The following is a 20,122-nucleotide window of genomic DNA, read 5'->3' as shown; positions in this document are numbered from 1 at the left end:
AGAGAAAACCAAAACCGTAACCAAAAGTTAAACTCTGTTTTTTGACTCATTTAAAGTTCTTGGAGATTCACATCAAGAAAATGAACATTCAGTCGTTATCTACTCACCCACATGTCAACAGAAAGTTTTTTTTCGTACACAAAACATTTCTGGAGCTTCACACAAAGTAGCTGGTGACTTTAAAGACATAAATAAACATACAAACAAACAAACAAACATACATAAAACTGCTCCATACAGCTCCTCCGGTGTTATCCAAGTCCAAGTGTTATCCAAAGTGATTTGCGGAGATGTTATTTACACCCGTCTAAAGCGTGTCGAGGGTGCAAATAATGTCTCGTTCAAGTCAATTTGGGATCTCGAGGCTGTACGGAGCCATTTTATTTATGTTGTTGTTTTCTGCCGTTGTTTCTTTATGTCGCCGGCTTTTGCTGTGAAGCTCCAGAAATGTTTTGTGGACCACGAAAATGGTCCACAAAAAAAAAAGGAGGGTGAGTAAGACGTAACCGTACGCATTTCTTTAAGATAACGCCTGTTGCTGTGTTTCTGTGTTCTCTCACCGCTCGACTCTCGCAGGATGTCTTCCAGGCGCTGGGTCATCCCTCGCTCGTCCGTGTCCTCTTCCTCGCTGCTCTCCACCCGCAGTCGGATCACCTCCTTGATCCGCAGCAGAGCGCCCAACAGGTTCTCTGTGCAGCCGAACACAAAATAAAAAACAATCATTTTCATCTCAGAAATAACAAATCAGCACAGAAAACTGTTGTTGAAGTCACTGACTGACTGATTAATTGATCTTAGACAATATTGTGGCAAAATTAATGCTTAATCTGACGATTATTGGCTCATTTTTCTGGCAAACCATCAATGTTTATTGTTGTCTTTACACAAAGCAGCCTCACAAGAATCTTGCCAAAATAAAATACGCAAAAATCATCAACCAATCTTCTATTAAATCAAGTATGACTCAATAGATGATTCTGACGAAGCAGAACACAAAGTAATGAGGTCTGATAACCAGCAAGAAGCAGGCGCCTTGTGGGACAGAGAGGATGTTTGTTTTGAAGAGCAAAAGGGAAAGAACAAGAAAAAACAAAAGTGATCTTCAGTTAAAACAAACAAACAGTAGTGAAAGTGAAATGAGGGAAGTCGTGGCTGAGAGCTTGTGACCAGAGCAGAACGAGGTCGACGCAGAAGTCGAGTGTGAACGGCCGTGATGGTTTGCAGGTTCAGCTCTTCTGACAATCAGCTGTACTTTTTCTTCTCTGCTGTTCTTCTGATTCAAAGATCTCGTGAGCGGTGGAGAGGCACAAGTACCGATAAACTACAAACTAGAGTTGCGTTTAATCGATGAAAAAAAGTCATTATTCTCTGATTCCAGCTTCTTAAATGTGAATATTTTCTGGTTTCTCTCCTCTATGACAGTAAACTGAATATCTTATATCTATATCTATCCCGCTTTCTGACATTTTATAGAAAAATCAACCAAGGAAATAAAAGAGTTGCAGCAATTATAATTAAGAATCTAGATTTAAAATCAGGTCTTCGTGTTGCTTCCTTTCTTCCTCCTCCGGCAGATTTCCTTCCATCAAAGCCCGGCAACACTCTCCGACACCAGAGCTGAACTTTATTGATTAATGGTTTCAGTCTTTTTTTCAGTCCAAAGCTCTGAGTGCTCTCCGGGTCCAGTTTCTCGCGGTGAAGATGGACTGTTTTTTATTATATATACAGGAGGTCATCAAAATGTCTGAGACCGCTAGTGAGAATACTGTTTCTTTCATTACGAACGATAATATCAGCTGAACGATTTGAGTCAAACGTCGATTCTTTATATATTTCGACTAGTGGACGAGGGGAGCTGACGTGACCTTCGGCTCTTGGAAGCTGGACATTTTCTAGTAGTCGTTTCATATTTTAAATCGATACTAAAAAAATATTAACATTGTGCATTTTAAGGGGCTGAGATGTGGAGCACACAACGTTTGATAAACACTTCTTACGGGATATTTTCTAACGTGGCAGCTACTGTACGGTAGTGCCAGATCAGCTGTCTATTCTCACTCCAGAAACAGGATTTGCTGGAGGCTCATCTCTGCTGCTGCTGCTGATGGTGTGAATCATCAGCACCTTCTGTGATTTCTGGCTCCTCCCCCCTCCCCCACCCACCGTGGGGGTCATGTGACCCGATGGCGCCATGACACCCCTCCTGTCAGTGTGTATTATTCTCTCATGGATCTGATTCCTCTTTAGTCCGGCGCTCGTCTCAGCGGGGAGTGTGTGTGTGGGCGAAGGACCACGGTGGGTCTGAAGTGATGCACTACATTTTTTACTATTTTTTATTTTCTGTATCTCTGTCACACACACACACACACACACACACACACACACACACACACACACACACACACACAAACACACACACACAGACACACACACTGTAACTGAAGTCAGGAGGCTTCCCGGCACTGGCACGGCTCCAAAGTCCTGCTTTTTTTGAAGTTTTCTGTTGAATCTGCTGCTCAAGTCTGTAAAGTGTATTTTGTATAGCTGCTACTGACAGTGAAGGAGAGAGAGAGAGAGAGAGAGAGAGAGAGGACGGAGAAAGTGGGTGAATGAGAGAATTTAAACAAAAAAGAGAAAAGGAGGGAGAGGAGGCAGAGGAGGAAGCGAGGCGATGTGTGAGGTTAAGCCCTGTGTGTTTTGGCTTCCTGCCACTCGAACAAAAAATTTGCGGGAGCCACAACTAAAGCCTTTGCAATGAAATGCCGGTTTCGGGATCAGGAATGACTGGAATGTAAAAAAATGGGAGGAAAAAAAAGGGACAAAGGAAGTTGGACGCTGCACGGGGGTTGAATTCAAAGAAGTCGAAGCCAACCAGACGAGGAGGAGGAGGAGGAGGAGGAGGAGGCAGGAGCGGGCTGACAGATCTGGCAGAGGAGAGGTGTTGATTATCGGGGAGGAGGTGAAGTCACCCTTCTCGGGTTTTTTCCTCGATCAGACTGTTTACACGCTCCTCGGTGATCTTGTTATCATCGGCGCTCTGCAGTAACCTGATTTCTAGAAACGGTGGCGTCTTCAAAGCGGCCTTGAAGAAGATGTTTTCTCAGTCATTTGTAGCTTCATCTGCATTTGATTTCTTTTATGTCAGCTGCACCACTTCACGGTGTGGTTTGGTTTTTTTCTGCTGTACGTTGGAGAAGGACCGCAGTGGAAATGAGCCGTCAATGATTTTTTAACTGCTGCTGTGTGTGAAATAAATCTCAGTTAAACGTTAAAGTCAACTTAGTTTCCTTCACTGAAGAAGTCATTAATACAGCTACACGACACGACATAAACTTAAAGGGTAATTAAGTCACTTTTACACCAAAATGAGCGTGAACAGGCTAAACAGTAGACAAGTCTTTCTGTGTTTCTTCTGGTGAGGGAACAATAAATATCTTTTACTTCTACTACGGCATCGCAACGGAAAAAGGGGCAAAAATTAGTGTGTCCACCCGGATGTCACGTTGATCGGAGGTACGATCCGATTTACACTCCTACTTTGACTACTGCAGAGTCATTTGGCCTGATAATGAAGGCTGATCGTACCAGACAGGTGTTAGTGGGTTTGTTGTCTAATGTAAAAGGAGCATAGTACAGGATTAAGTCACATGTCCACAGCTGAACACGAGCTTAATTGTAAAATTTAGACAAATTCACACAGTAAGTAAAAAAACGGGTGCTCTCTTCCTACAGAGCCCGTTCTTTTATTTCTATATTGGAGGCACGTCGTGTTATCTGAAATCAAAGAGCAGCATTCCTGCTGTCAGAAGAAATATAAACACACGAAAATGACAGTAACCTAAAGGGGAAAGAGCAGAAATGCTGCGTCATACAGCAAACTTCAAATATTTATCAAGTAACTACACCGACGATGAGACAAAGCATCAGGATGTGTGTGACTCAGTGCAGGAAATGATGGTGAAACTCGATCAGAAAGAAAAAACCTCTTAAAGTTAAAGATCAAGGAGAGACAAACAGCTCAATCACATTTTCATCTAGTTAATAAAACACTTCTACTGAACCAGCAGAGACACAAGCAGCTCTGCAGCAGCCACACTTTGTTTGATTATCACCTGCTGGACGCAACCGAGTCGAGCTGAAGTTAGTTAAAAGAACCAAAGTCCAGCTTCCTGATAAAACAGCCGGCTTTGACATCAGTTTAAATGCTTCATGAAGAAATAATTAATACACTGAACAAAGATAAAGGTCAGGTGGTTTGGGTTTGTGCTGATGTTTTTGTCTGATCAGGCAAGTCGGCCAGAAATGTGCCCGAAATAAATTTTTCAGTTGACCCTATACCATTTTCTTTCATTTATCAGCGGTTATCAAATAACAACAAAGACTTTATCTAATTCTGATGTTTCATCTGATCCATCTTGCTTCCAAACTTGCAGCAGACTGAGCAACACATATTTTGAGTTTTGCCCACATCCCTCAACACCATCCAACTAAACTCCCGTTTCCAGGATAATTAAAACGTTTGCTTTACCTGCCACCATTTTCTATCGAGTGTCTGATGGGTGCTGCACATGTGCGACTCTCAACAGAGATGAGAGAGATAGTGAGATGTCTCACTCCGGAGCTACTTCCATCATCAGCAGGAGAAAAAAAGATCTTTTTTATGACTTACTCAATGACTTACTCAACAGTAAGGATTCCTCCCCCGAGGAATCCTTACTGTTGGGCCTTGATGAGATTTGAGGGGGTCGGGGCTGTGTACATTGAGGTCCTAGTCTCTGACCTGCATCTGTTCTCTCATGGCTAACCTTATTTCCCTTCAGGGTGATGACTCTGAATCATAAACCTCACCACCGTCAAGAAAAACACTGAAAACCTCCAACTTGTAACGAAAAAACAAACACAACTTTGTTTTCTGAGTTTATCCAATTAACCAATAAAAGAAATAGGAATGTCATCCGTCAGCAGGAGTTTCAACATGTTCATCATTACATTAGGACTTTGTATGGCTGTGTGTATGCTTTGTGCTCAGTACTGACCATACTCCTGGTTGAGCCCCCACAGCTTGATCTTGTTGGCTTCGTGCTGGGCCTTCTTCTTCAGCCGGCAGGCCCTGGAAACAGACGGGAAAAAAGAGAGCGTCGTCATTCTCTGGAACCAGAAAACTCTGTTCCGAGTATTCCCGTATCTCCACGCGACCCCGTTAGCGTGTCTGCTGAGTTTCACGCTGAGAGCAGCTGGCGAGCGATGAGAGGAGGATGTATTTCCAAACTGTGAGGGAGATTTATCTCCCCTCATCCCTCCACTCCTCCAGTAACCATCTGACACCACGGCTCTGAAGTGAAACGGACGCTTTTGGTTTCAGATTATTTGGGGGGTTGAAAAATGGCAGCGAGGAATGAATCAATCAATGCACGTTAAATATTAATGCGTCTCAGGGGGACTATTCTCTTGCAGCTTGCAGTGAATCTCTTATTTTCTTGCAGCTGTGAGTCAGCTGAATGAAACTTTAGAAAACAAAGCACACGCAGGCCGGTGGTGTTTCTCTGCAAGCTGAAATGTTGCATTTTGCCTCTCAGCCACGTTTTACTCTTCCAAGTCTCCAATTTGTACCACAGTCCCTGCTGGTTTGGGGGAGGATGCAGACAACCACACCACAATTTAGCTGCTCCCAATCATTGCTAGGATGGGACTGATAAAGTACAGAGGATGTTCCAATATGTACCACAGGTTTATTCAACTCTCTACCTTCCCACAAGCCCCTGAACACAAAGTCAAGTTTTCTTAAAGAGTTCCTGCTCTCAAATTCAAAGCCAAAAACAGCCCCAGAGGAAGAAATGCTGTTCGTCGAGAAGGTTCACCTCCAGCTGTAAACTGATTCAAGTGGCATGCTGGCTGAGGAGAAGAAGCCAGTGGCTGCCTGAAGGTAGGAAAAACATATTCTCTAAATTAAAAGCTTCTGGTGTTTGGATGGGTTTGGAAAAATGGCGGCTGTGGTTTGTCTCTAAGACACTTGGAGCTGTATATCCAAACCTGGGGTTTTACCTGTTTTTGAGATCAAACCTGGCAACCAATCATGTGATGAGAGGTAACTGTGTCTTCAGGGAAGGAATGACTCAGCAGCTATTTGATGAGTCAGTCAGGAGCTCTGTGACTAACTATTTGATTCATTAACTTTAAAAGAAGCACAGCAACATTTTAGGAAACATGGTTATCCGCCATCTTAACGAGAGTTTACACCAGCAGATCTCATTTGTGCAACTTTAAAATCACTGGAGCTGAAAGTTTGGTGACGCAGCGCCGACTTGCACTCTCAATTCCCAGTCGGACAATAAGCCAACGGACTTCTGTCACCATCAACTCCTGTCTCATGACCGAAAACATACCGCGTCATACTTTTATTTAAATCTCAAGGAATCACTGAGGAATGATTTTCAATGATGTCGTGAAAAACACTTACTACAACGAGAAGACAAACAACAGAATATTGTGTACACGCAGTTAGTAGTTTGCGTTCATGGTTTTAAATTAACCTAAAGGCACAATCGTAATCTATTTTGTAAAATATGTTTCTAAAAACAGCTTTTCCAACTTAGTGTTTGCATGCAAGATTTCAAGCATTAGCCAGTTTAGGTATACACATCGCTAATACAGTGTAACAACGCTAATATAGAGATTTTTACTGTAATCGCACCAAATCACATTTATCAGGTCTGCGTCCTAAAATGCTGCTTACGTATGTACAAAAGGCCAAAATGCACAGCAAACGCTTTGTTTTAAGTAATACGTATCCATGCGTACTGTATGTGTGGACAGGGTCTGAGGGTCTTTGAGCGAAGCTAAGCTAAACACTTCTTGAATCAGACTCTGTCCTGAGCACACACAGCTTAAACTGGTATCAGTCACCTCACGTAACTCCCGGCAGGCAAGTAAACAATCATATTTTCCACGATGATGGTGCATTCTTACAAGTCTGGTCACTAGGTCGGAGGCTAAAAGCACGAACTGTGCTTGTATTTGAGCATCCGGACGAGCTGGAGAGGCAACACAGCTAGGTCGAGTGTGTTTCCTGTACCACCGCCCCGGGCAGGTGGTTTCTGACAGGATTGAGAAGGAATGGGAGCGACTGGAGGCGGCTGTGATAAACCCACTGCTAACTCTGATCTGTTCTGAGGCAGCCACAAGTATGACACTATAAAAAGAGTCTCTTCAGAGGAAATTCCTGCATATTAAATGAACACATGAACTCAGTCACATTACAGGATGAGTGAGGTACACACTGACTTTAACTGTGCACTCCCTACATACCCTCAACTTTTCTCTCTGATGGTGTGTTTGTGTTGTGTTTAATATATTGTATGTTTAGAATAATAAAGATATTCCCAGAGTCCCTCTTCTCTTTAAACAGCCTGTAATAATGTCCTTTCCTCCGTCGTCTCCTCCCTCCGTCTCTCCACAGATGAACTCTCTGTGACCCTCCTCTCCCTCCACATCTAACTCTTCGTCTGCCTCCTCAATGCTGCCCTGATTTCCTCCTATTCAGCCTTTCATCCTGCTTCCCTCCGTCTCATCTCCTCTGTTGTTTTCCTCTGCTTCCCTCCATCTTCCCTTAATTTATTCCATGTCCAAAGTAAACTCATTAAAAAAAGGGACAATCAAGTCAAAAATACACTCATGGCCCACATTTTTTAAAACCATTTGTGTTGTGTACAGTATTCTCGGAGGATGGGTTTTAAAAAGGTCATCTTCTGTGCGGTGGTACACTGTGTTCCACTGGCGAAGCGCTCAAATGCTTCCTGACACTTCAGACTAAAAATGAATGCACTCTGGAATCAAGAGCGTTTTCCATCAAGTCAAATCAACCGAGCCTTAACTTCCACTTAGATTAGATGTTTTTCTCAGCGTATTCTTCTCCCTCCATGTCCTCCAGAAGCAGCACTCGAAGGTCAACTACTGAAATGCACCACATGTTTGAAAACCTGATCTTGACAAGGCTATAGATTGCACACACCAAACCACAGAGCCCTGCAGGATTCTTCTCTATTTTTTTTTTCTTTTTCTGCAAACGATTTACAAAACACTGAAAACCTCTCAGAAATGCCTGCACACGCCTGACCGATCGATACAGAACGGTCTCCTGGGCACTGACTTGGTGCAGAGGATGTAGGAGGGCAGTAAGTGGAAGTCTTGTACCTGGAGGCCAGCTTGTTCTTCTCTTTACGGGACCGGGCTCGGGCCACGGCGGGGAGGTCGTTGACCGGACCCATGCCGTCGATGGCAGCGTTGAGCTTCTGTAGCTGCTCCCCGATGTTGTGGAGCTTCTGGGGGTTTGGTGTCAGGTCGCTGGCATCGGTCTTGCGAGCTTTGCGCCGCCCTTTTTTGCCTGAACAAAAGGAAAATAGAAGGAATTCAATTCCTGTTAAAGTCTTTCAAACCTCTTTGGTTTCATCTTTACGACACTCATAAACCCACCAGTGTGGCCCATAAATCCAAAGTATGCTGTGCAGTCAAACATTTATCAGATCGACCTAACTTTGTCTTTAAATTCTTATCAAAATGCCAAATCTAAACAAAGCTCTGTCACCAAGAACAGAGCTTCATTTAATGATTATTTTCATCACTGATTAATTAGCTGATTTTCCAGATTAATCAATTAATTCTTTCGTCTATAAAATGGCAAAAAAATTGTGAAAAAATGTTCATCACAATTTCCCAGAGCCCAAAGTGACGTCTTCAAATTGCCTCTTCCGTCCAGAACCCAAAGACTCTTCATTTACAGTCATAAATGACAAAGAAAGCAGAAAATCTTCACATCTAAGAAGTTAGAAGCTGCTTGAGAAGTGACAGACGATTCATTGATTATCACAATAGATTGCAACTAGTTTTCTTTCAATCAACTAATCGATCACAGCTCATCACAGCTCGACATGAAACCGGTTCCATTTCGTTCCGCAGACTTCATTTTGAGCCGTTAAGAAAAAAAAAATAGTTATAAATGTCGATCTGTCACCAAGAAATGTTTTTAAATGGATGTACAGTGAGACATCCGGATGCAGCAGCAACCAAAATGGCATCCTAGCTTTTAATATCTCAATGAAGTGACATGAGAAGCAGCCAAAAATATATAAATATGCGACCATGTTAACTTTAATGTCGTCCTTTGTGGTTTCATTGTGTTGCGCTGCATCCTTCTGAAGAACACAGGCTGCTGCTCGGCTCCAGTCGTGCCTGACGTAAGATTCACTTATCAGGAAAATGCTGAAAAATTTAGATTTTGACATAAAAGTTGTATGTAGGGCACACGCCTGAGGGTCCCGATCCGATTCGTGTCACATGAGAGAAAAGAAATGGGACACATTCAGCTGCAGCGTGAACGTTCGTGTTAATGACTCCTGCTGTGAAAAGGCTTTAACTCAGAGGGTCTTTATCGTTTTCAGCTTCATCTCTGCACGATGACGACTGCAACTAACAATTAATCGATCAATTATCTTTATGGTTCATCAGGATGCCAAATCACAGAGCTTCGTGGTCTGACCAACAGTCGAAAAGGAACAGTGTTCTGACCCATTAATGTTTCAGCACAAGGATAGTGAACGAGTCGGTCCTGTGTTGTTTCTCACCCTCTCTGCGGTACAGTGTGCTGGGTAGAGTGCTGGAGCTCCAGGACAAAGACCAGTGGACGTCTCCGCCCAGTTTCTTCTTCGTGGCCGTCTCTCGAGCTCGTCGGTACTCCCAGAAACAGCGACGCTTCGCTGGGCGCTCGCCTGGCTGCCTCACTGGCTCGGCCTCCACCTCTGATGAAAAAACATGAACACATGCACAAAGAATTCAGAATTTGAAAAAGCTTTGCAGTTGTGTCGCTTATCATCAAGTAACAAAGTGGAAGATTTGTTGTGGATTGACTGTAATTTCATGATGTGAAAATAAATTCAGACAACAAACAACAAACAGGGGAAACTCCCCTTAATCTCATCTAAAACATGAGTAAGACATTAATGAAACAAGATTACACGTCTATAGCTGCCCCATGAATCTCAGTTCTCACAAGAAACAATTACTCCGTGGATAAAAAGTAGACAACTTTGCTATTCTTAGATGCTCAGCAAAAGTGGGTCAACAATGTGAAGTCTGATTTAAGATAGCTGTGGATGAAAGCAGAGGAAACAAAACAAAAGAGAGCAGCAAAGTGTTCAGTGGCAGTCCTCCCTCGTTTAGCTACACAGTCAGGAATGAGTAGAAATGGCAGGAGATCCAAACCATTAAGATTTACCTTCTAATGGTTGTGATCGTCAAAAAAAAAAAAAACTTCATGGCTATCTGGCTTTTCATAATAACAGCCAAGTATTCTGGGACTTCAGTGGCACTCCTCCCTAATTTGTCCAGACGGTCAGTAAAGGTGAGAAGGAATGGCAGGAGATCCATTAAGATTTACCTTCTAATGGTTGTGATCGTCAAAAAATAAACTTCATGGCTATCTAGCTTTTCAAAATAGCAGCCAAGTATCCTAGGACTCGAGTGGCGGTCCTCCCTAATTTGTCAGGTCAGGAAAGGTGAGAAGAAGTGGCAGGAGATCCAGTTCATTAGGATTTACCCTCTAAGAACTGTGTTCATCAACACCGAACTCATCCTTTGGATACCACCACTATGTTTCTGTCAAGTTAATGGAAATCTATCGAATAGTGTTTGAGATGTTTCGTTGTGGTGTCGGCACAATTGAAGGTGACAAAAACTAAGTGAACCCTGTGACTTTTCAGGAAGTTTACAAATGTCAGTTTCTCTTTTTGCTCGATTTCTCTGGTCTGATCGTATCCTCTGTTTATATTTTCACAGTGGAGCACACTGCACTGAATCACAATGATCTGTGTGCAGCAGTATATATGTAAGTGAGAGAACTGCTGACCATCAAAGAGTTTGTTTTAAACTCTGATTGACCTGAGATAACACATTTCATAACCTCTCCCTCAGAGAGCGCCTGACTCTGGTGCAACTTTTTGTTTCATCTGCTGCAATCACAGCAGTCCAACAGGATACAGCTTTTAATATCCATATTTTTTTGCCTGAATCTGCCAAAATTCAAGCAATTTCTTCATTATTGATTCCAAAATATATTCTTATGTTAACAATTATTAAATGTAATCTGGTTCAGATGTTGCATCAGGATCAATTTTGGGACCTGCAACAGAGAAGCAGTGATGCAAAATAAAGATTCAATAGGCTGTAGGCTGTTTTATTAATATATAATGAAGAAAACTAATTCCCATCCATCATTACGGAGGTGGACAACATTGACAGCCATGTGTAAGATATTTAATCGAAAGAGAAATGCACTTCAAGTTAATATGACAGATGAACCCTAATCATAACTGACAGGTATTAACGTTTGTGTTTGCGTGGTATGAGCCCTAATCCACATGCTGTATGTCCTAATGACAAAGCCCCCACCAGCTGGAACTGTGCACATGTATGCTGCTTCAGAGGCAGACACCTACAACCAGCACACAGACGTCACACAAGATTAGCCTCGGGCGCGCAGAGCCATGAATAATGGTATCATAAATAATACAACATGCAAAAGCTCCACCGGCAGGAGCAGAGAGGAGACGCTTCTACAAATCCACCCAAAAAAAGAAGAAGAAAACATGCCACAGATAATGAAAGAGTAGCCGGATTAAAATCCAACTGAAAGTTAATAACCATGAAGTCCTGTCCTCGCCAGGGCTGTCCGTTTCTCACACACACACTAACACACTCACAGATGGCTTATGTAACATCATGCCGTCTGGTCCGGTGTGCAGAGAGCGCCATTGTCTGCACTCTCCCCTCAACACGATCTTTTCGCTCCACGGCTCTTATGGTTTTTATAATTTAATACACATAGACACACAAACACACACATGCACATACACACCAATGCTCCTAAAGATCTGATCTCCTGAACTCACTCGACCTACACATCTCTTTGCGACATACTTCTTCCATACATCACACAGCCCTTTGCGATCGCCATTGGGCTAATGGTAAGAATAGCTCAACCGGGCACACACACACACACACACACACACACTGACACAACAATAGAGGGCGACAATGGTTGTCTCGCGACAGTGGAAATGTGAGCCAGGCCGCTCTTTGACAGCGAGCCAGCGACCTCTCCATTACCTTGCAACAAGACGCCTGAGATTTGTTTATCTAACGCAGGGACGATCAGAGACGGAGAGAGCCTGGGAAAAAGATGCTTATCTTAAGTCAAGTGAGTTTACGTGTATGTTATCTAATATGCATGTTTATATTTTGTATCCTGTGGTCTGGACATGAAGTCACCGCCTGACATTTAAGCCCTCCAGCTGATGCTGTCTGACCGAACAGCAAGCAGCAAATTCATGTAAAGATCAAAGTTCAGTTTGTTCATGTGGAGGGAGGCTGCTTTAATGTCCGGATGGATGTTGTATTAACTCTGACAAGAAGCCATGTTTTATGTCTGTGTGTTGAATCACACAGTAACTTAAACATAATTTAATTAAAGGAAACTCCAGTGATTTATTTTTGTTTTCCCATAAAGTTTGAAGACTCAAAAGAGGAGCAGAGGCTGAGATATCCTGACTTACAGCTCTGTGAGTTAAAGAGACAGTTCACCACAACATTAAATATACATATTTTTCGTCTGACCTGTGGTGCTATTAATCCATCCAGATTGTTTTGTTGTGAGTGGCTAATTTTTTGCAGATATCAGCTGCCTTCTCTCCAGTACACTGGAACTAGACGGCTCCTGGCTTGTTGTGCTTTAAGCGCCAAAAGATACTCAACTCAACTCAACAAAATTTCTTTCCAGAAATTATGACCTGGTCAGTTTCATGTGGGAACTATTTTTTTACTTTCTGTATCACCGCGCAGAAGCATCTACTCATGGATGAGAGGCTAGCTAACTCAGCTAACAAGGCTAGCTTATGTTACAGCGGAGGAGGACTTCCATTAATGTTTTACATCCCGGGGCTGTCCCGAGCTCGAGCCTCTCATCCGTGAGCACCGGCATGCTTCGTTCACAAAATTCCTACATGAAACTGCTCACAACAACATCTGTGTGATAATCTGGAGTAACCAGATCAGAATTTCTAAAATAAGACATTGCTGTCCAGTTTTTCCACAATTATTTTTGCTGCTTTGAGCACCGCAAGCCGAGTGCCATCTAGTTCCCTTGTATTGGAGAGAGGGCGGACATCGCTGTGGCCGATATCTCCAAAATGCTACAGACAGGAGTAAAAATATGTATTTTTGATTTTGGTGTGAGCTTTAAGCAGCAGAAGCACTTGATCCTTCAGTTCCCTTAATGCAACTGAACATCATCTTTTATTAAACCCTACATGCCTGGCAAAAAACCCATCTTTCTAACATTATAATGCAGGGTTTTCAAAAGTTTGTAGTCCTCTAGAGCCACAGAGGGATTTATACAACTGTATTCACAGACTAGTAACTCAAGTCCATTTAAGAATCAGCCCACAGTGATGGGTACGTATGGGTTCAAGCAATAACTGTTCTTTTGGGTGCAGATCCAGGAATTTTTCCAAGGATTTCTGCATTTACTGGTATGAAAAAATAAATAATGTGCAAAAAAGCATATACCAATCAAATGATTTTCTTTTTACGCAGATTAAAAATGTCTAAATATTTTCCACGACTAAAAAGCATTAAAAAAAGGAGCCATTCATTCATTCACTGGGCCACAGCCAGGATTTTAGAAACACAGAGGTTATGATTATGTAAACAGCTTGTGCACAATGGCGAGAATTAAATTCTGGTAGATAAATACTGAAGGATTTATTTATTTTTGTCCACTTTGAAAGCAGCCACACTTTAGATTTACTGAGTCTAAAGATACAGGGATGCAATCGTAGAAGGTCAAACTACTCCCAGCAAGTCCTCAATGGAAGGTAGTCGTTTTTATTTTATATGTCAGCTTTGGTGAATTGATTCCCATTGGTTTTTATACATCGTTTATTATTCTGTATATTGCATCTTGTATATTGTAGTTATAACAAGAGTTTTGATGATCCAAACACAGTTGAGCCGAGCTGAACTGTGTTTTTAATTCAGTCAGGTTTCCATGAAATATCACAAAAAAACAAAAAACCCAGGTTGTGGATCAGAGTCACGGTAATGAAAGAAATCAGTCAAATCAGCGTCTTTGTTGTAACTCTGTCCAGACCTGTTAATAACTCATCTTCAAAAATCCAAATAAACGCTTGTTTCTTTAGCAGTTTTGCTGTTTTGAATTGTTGCTGTACATTTTTAAAAGGACTTTGTGTAAATAATCCGGATTACCATCAACCTTGTTTTTAAGATTTAAAATAAAATCTTTCAAACTGGGATGTGATTTGGTGAGAGTGAATCAAAGCGTGGGCAGAGTGAGGGAGAGGTCTGAGGTAACAGCATGACTCACTGAAAAGTTTGGTTCTCATTGTGGCTGAATTAATTATTCACTTTTGTGTAAATCCTTTTTTTTTATTACTAGTTTGTAGTCAGTCACCAGGGCGATAAGGCCTTAAAATAATATTGTGATATGATATACGATATATATCTCTATATTTATAACAATTATGACGTATCACGAAATAATGACGATATACAGACATGTTCACATGCACTCAACAAATGTCTCTCTGGGAAGGAATAAAGTCAGCAAGTACTGTAAGTCAATTAATCAGTCTATGTTTGTTTAATATTAATCATCAATATTTTACTTTCCATCCAAACGTATGAATGAAATGTGTTTTGGCAGCATGTAAACATACAGTATGTAGAGAGGTGAAAGATTAAAGCAGCAGCAGCAGCGGGACAATAACTGTGTTTGATTATGTTCATTATCAATTAATTTGCAAATTATTTTAACTGATTAATTGTCCGTCTATAAAATGGCAAAAATACTGAAATTGTCCAATTATATGAACCAAGCTGACGACTTTAAACGTCTTGTTTTATTCTGACCAACAGTCTAAACCTCCAAGATAAACAGCTTACTGTGATATGAGCCGCAGGGAAGCAGCAAATCCTCACATTTAAGAAGCTAAAACAACTAAAAAATGCTTAAAATGATTGATCATTTATGAAAATAGCTGCAGGTTTAACACATCGGGCATTTGTTTTCAGTTCTACTGTGTACCTACCTACAGCTTCTGTGACTGAGAGGTGTAAAGAAATAATGAGGCAAGAAAATAAATATATTTTGGGTAATGAGACACCAGCTGAACGCTGCAGTCGTGTTTGCGTTGCCTTTGAAGCTACTTTAAAAAAATCCAGTTCAACTGTAACGGTCATTTAACAATGTGTTCCAACTTTCATACCCTATTTAACAAGTTCAACTACAAGCCCCCCGCTCCCCCTGACAAAGACAGAGCAGCGTGGCGGTTACAGATGGTTTTTGAATACATGAAGAGGCTCCATCCCTCAAAGCTGGTTTCATAACAGTAAAAAACTGTAGCCACTGAAGCGGTATGCTGTCCGGGAATTACACCCGCAACTTTGGTATTTAATGTGCCTCTGCTCAGCCAACCAAGTCTGAGGTCTCGTCTGGACCTGAGACAGATTCAAATGGTTTCCGTGTGGGCAGACGGGCTGCTGGCAGCGCCGCGATGAGCTGAGATGTCCTCGCAGCACAGATACAAACTTTAAAAGCACAACTCACCACATTCAGTTTCTGAGGAGCTGGAGAGTTCAGCCTCCGCCGCAGTCTCCTCCGCTCCCTCCTCTCCGTCCTCCTCCTCCTCTTCGTCGTCCTCATCTTCCTCCTGCTCCTCGTCCTCCGGATCTAGCTCAGTCTTTGCCTGGCTCTCCTCCCTGCCCCGCGCCTCCTGCTGCGTCTCCCCCACCCGCACCCCCTCTGTCTGGGAGTTGTGACCGGGCCCCGGCCCAAGCTCCTCTCCCTGGCTCAGGGAGTAGTTGTGCTCCTCGCTGCAGTGCTCCAGGGCCAAACCTGCCGCCGCCGCTGCCGCCACCACCTCCTCCTCCTGCGCCACCTGATACACCTCCACCGTACGCTCCCGTGACATCCCCCCATCTTGTCCTCCCCCGGCTGCTCTTCCTGCAACACATAACTCCCTCTCTGTTGTCGTGGCAACAGAGATACGCCCCTCCTCCCTCCCTGCGGCGGTGGCCTGAACTTCCTGGGTGACGGGCGGTGCCGAGTGTCTGTTCCTCCTCCTCCTCTCCTCTTCCTCTTCCTCCTCCTGCTCCTCCCGGCTCCTCCCCCAGCGGCCCATCAGGACGGCCTCCTCGGAGCAGGCCAGCAGCTCCCCTCCCACCCCGAGACCCAGCTTGGTGTAGCGAGCCATCTCGTCCAGCGCAGACACATCCCAGCGCTCGGGGTGCAGGTCCTCGCCAAAGCCACCGTCGTCCACCAGGTCGCTTAGCAACTCAAAGGGCCGTTTCCTTGGCGATGCTGGAGAGCCCAGCATGAGGAGCACGCTCTAAAGAGAGGATAGAGATTTGATTAAATACGAACTGATTAGGAACAAAAAAATAGATGCAGACGTTCAAGGGCAGCTTGATACTCCTGTATCATGTGTCAGCAGGTGCTCGTAATTATATATAATATTACAGAGGGAGGTGAGTTATAAAATATTTGCCTGCTGTTTTGTAATTAAACTCGTCGTTCCAGGCAGCAGTTCAGTCACTCCAGAAGCTTGTTCTTCATCACAGGAGGGCGTTTAAAATTGTTTACTTTAAATCATCATTATCTTTTAATGTATAATTTAATTGTCGACACAGACAGCTCTGTCTGAAACCTGATACGCTCTAACAGTTGTATCTGCATATGGTTACTTGGTGATCCTGTTTTTGTTACCTGTCTAGGGACTACAGGTGTAAACTAGCATTCTTGCTAAAATCCGGCGTGTTAACAACACCTTATTTTTACACATTCATTATCAAAAAAACAACAACTAAATAAATAAATAAATACGATCGAGACATCGCTAAGAATGTGTGGCTCAGTACGACTTTACAAAAGCAGGCTGGCGAAGACAGAATCACCTGAATTTTTAAAAATCTGTTTTCCCTACTTTAGTCTGGGGAGTCTGTGGCAAACATCTACTGTCTGAAATATCCGTCACATTCAAGGTCTTGATAAGTGTGATCTAAAATTAGACTCACTTTTGCATCGATGATCATAAACAAGTCTGTGACAAAATTATAACCCCCAGTTTTGTGACGTACTCAGGATTTATAAATTAACTTTGATCCAAGCAGATAATGTTGTAATAATTCACTCCTCCTTTGTAGACTGATTCAAACCTAAGATGCCCGGTGAATGCAGTTAGCCAACCACTGGTGGATTACGGCACGGTCACAATGCAGACAAATAAAAAAAAAATCGCTGTTTGTAGTCCAACCACACGTACTGTACACCTTTGCTATTGTTTGTGGCCGACAACTGTGCCGTTCAAGTTCATCAATGTTAAACTCGACGGGACGCCAAGATGCAAATTTGCTTCACCACCGATTGTGAATGTTTTATTTCCCCCATCGTTTGCACAGAATAGAAGTGAACAGGAGGTGGATATTCGCCACTGATTTCCTGTATGTGTTACTGTACTCTGACCCAGCTCAGGGTTGTCTGGGGCAAAAACATCTGCTGGGCACCATTTTGGATTTTCAATCCCTTTTACCGTCATGTTTGGTGAAATACACAGACTATTCTCAAGCTGGTGAATTAAAATAATTATTAAAAAGGCATGAGCTCATTTCCCCGAACCACTGAAGGGCGTTCTTTGCTTCACTCAAAATATTTCTAGGACAGACAAAGCCATCCGGAAGTCGACTATCAGCCATGTGAAATTTCAGGCTCTCTCCATCGCGTGTCGTCTCACCTGGTCGTACTCGGTCCTGCCCCCTTGTGGCGACATGGCCAGAGGGTAGGGGCTCAGCAGACCCCTGTGTCCTCCGTAGGCCTCGCCAAACGCAGGCTCCATCCCATTCATACCCGGCTGAAAGGGAGGAAACACACACACACACAAACACACACACAAAGTGAGAAATCATTCAGAGGTGACGGGGTGACAACGACTGCAGTTTTTTCGGCGGCACTCCTACTTTACCTGAGGCATGCCCAAGGCGGGAGGGTGTCAGGTCGCGGTCACAACGTCGGTTCAAGTGAGTTCTGCTGCGGGAAACAAAACCGGGTTCAGATCTGAACATCAAAAATGAAACACGGAAATAAAAGAAGAGCAGGAAGAGGAAGAGGAGGCGAGGATGTCATTTACCTAAGGTTGAGAGTTGAGAGGGTCAAGGGGTGGAGCTCTTTTCACATGTCGCAGCCCTGCAGCTCTCAGCCTCCCAGCCTGGAGAGGGGAAAGAGAAAAGGAAAGGAGGGACAGCGAGGAGGGAAATCAGACACGAGTTCAACGGAGGTCACGCTGCAAATTATATAGCAATAAAGCAGTGAAAGTAAACACATCGAGCCAAACCATAAAGATGTATGACGATGTGAGTGTGTGTCTGTGGAGAGTCTTGAGAGCGAGCACAGTGTGGACATTCAGAGTTTCACAGTTTTATTGTTTTCTTGATACGATACAGCACGAGTGAGTCAGCTGTCATTGAATTCAGTTTGTCTGGTTGGGCACAATAAGAAGAGATGACAGCAGTAAAGAAGATTAAATACAGGTTTAAATGTGTCATTTCAAAAAGCAAACCTGCAAATCTTCCTTAGATTAATGCACCTTTTTTAACCTTTCAACAGAAAGCGTCGGTCGTCTTTTGTTTGTTTACCGTGATGTGTTTTTTCTTGTTTCCCGTGTTTATGAAGTTAAACATTAATGAGGCTTGAGCTCTTTTTTTTTTTGTCTGTTCAGCCATGCCGACTATTGTTTCTTACATTCCCTGGCTACTTTTTTCTATTAATACATCTATTTATTCAACATGAAAAAAAACATGCTGCTTCCAGAAATGTAGGACATATCATTTCCTGAGAAAGACCTGCCAAGCATCAGCAGTTAAAATAGCAAACGCAGGAGCTTTCATGTGCCAGATAAAGGTTGAATGTTCACTGTCTAGTGTAGCAAAAGTGTTCATGTAACATTTGTAGATGAATATGTGGATAATTACCAACCAGCATTTGTCATTTCAGTACTATGTGTTATCACGAGCTGCGACAAAAAGACTAACTTTGATGTATTTTGGTTAAAAATTAAACAACCTGTGCAGGAGGAAATGAACGAACAATGAGTGAGCCGGACAGAGGAGGAGACTTTAGAAAAGATAAGGACGAAGATAAAAACAGATAAGAGTTAAACAGTGGCAAACATTATGTCACTATTGAAGTTAAACCTCAATGGGGGGAATAACATGTCACATTTTGTAGTGGAGTCGATTTAAAGGGGAAAAGAGAGGAGGGAGCCGATACACTTGAGGCTAAACATCAGCAATCCTCCAGCTAACTGGAAGCTAACCAGGTCAGCTGAGTGACTGAGTTGAATTTTGCAGCATTAGCTTCAATCATGACTGAACCAAAAGAAAAGTTCATACTTTCCCTTCCTTCTTTGCTACACAGTTTCATAGAACAAACCTGGTACCATTTTATCTTTTTATTATAAAATAATTACCCTGCGTTAAGTCCAAATGCCAACGATGTGTTTATCCATCTCTCAAGACTTTGTAACTTTCCTATCCATCAAGACAACCCGGAAATTAGTTAGCATGTGTCAACTTTTATATGTCTCAACGCTCTGAGCCCATTACAACACGCCGAAAGCTTGGAAAGTTCTGTATGTTTACCTTTTATTGTTGCCAAAAACAGTTAAAATAGAAATTATCATCAGAGGTACGAATCATGTGCGACAATTTGGCCAAAAACAAACCATTTGCACCATCATGACAGATCCTGGAAATATAACATTACATTTGTTTAATTACATTTTAAACATTGTATTAAATGTTTCCAATATCGCTCATACCTGTGAATGCATAGAAAAAAATGTACATCTATTTGCTGACGATGTTTGAGTGTTTGTAGGATAAATTATCCAAGTAAATCAACTTGCATTTTTTTCTTTTTCATGATATATGTCATTATAACTGTGTTGTACAGTACAAAAGACTCTTTCGAGTTCTCCCTACTTCTTGACTGTGCCGTTTTATT

General features: G+C 42.6%; 1 protein-coding gene across 6 annotated transcripts in view; it reads right to left on the bottom strand.

The window, feature by feature from the left end:
• LOC140993494 (uncharacterized) overlaps positions 1-20,122 on the bottom strand; it is a 28,614-nt gene that overhangs the window by 2,284 nt on the left and 6,208 nt on the right. For 3 of the 6 annotated variants that reach the window (XM_073462968.1, XM_073462984.1, XM_073462975.1), the window contains 8 exons: positions 18,249-18,326; positions 18,084-18,145; positions 17,856-17,972; positions 15,674-16,454; positions 9,618-9,791; positions 8,191-8,380; positions 5,037-5,110; positions 561-689 (listed from right to left, as the gene is read on the bottom strand). In XM_073462968.1, the coding sequence (XP_073319069.1) occupies positions 561-689; positions 5,037-5,110; positions 8,191-8,380; positions 9,618-9,791; positions 15,674-16,454; positions 17,856-17,972; positions 18,084-18,092 (1,474 nt within the window). In that variant the 5' untranslated portion in view covers positions 18,093-18,145; positions 18,249-18,326. Of the gene's footprint in view, positions 1-560; positions 690-5,036; positions 5,111-8,190; positions 8,381-9,617; positions 9,792-15,673; positions 16,455-17,855; positions 17,973-18,083; positions 18,149-18,248; positions 18,327-20,122 lie in introns of all 6 variants that reach the window. The other 3 variants (XM_073462962.1, XM_073462952.1, XM_073462959.1) reach the window with 1 other exon arrangement.

The sequence above is a fragment of the Pagrus major genome, chromosome 1, assembly GCF_040436345.1.
Source record: "Pagrus major chromosome 1, Pma_NU_1.0".
Taxonomy (NCBI): Eukaryota; Metazoa; Chordata; class Actinopteri; order Spariformes; family Sparidae; genus Pagrus; species Pagrus major.
This window is presented reverse-complemented; position numbering and strand designations above follow the sequence as displayed.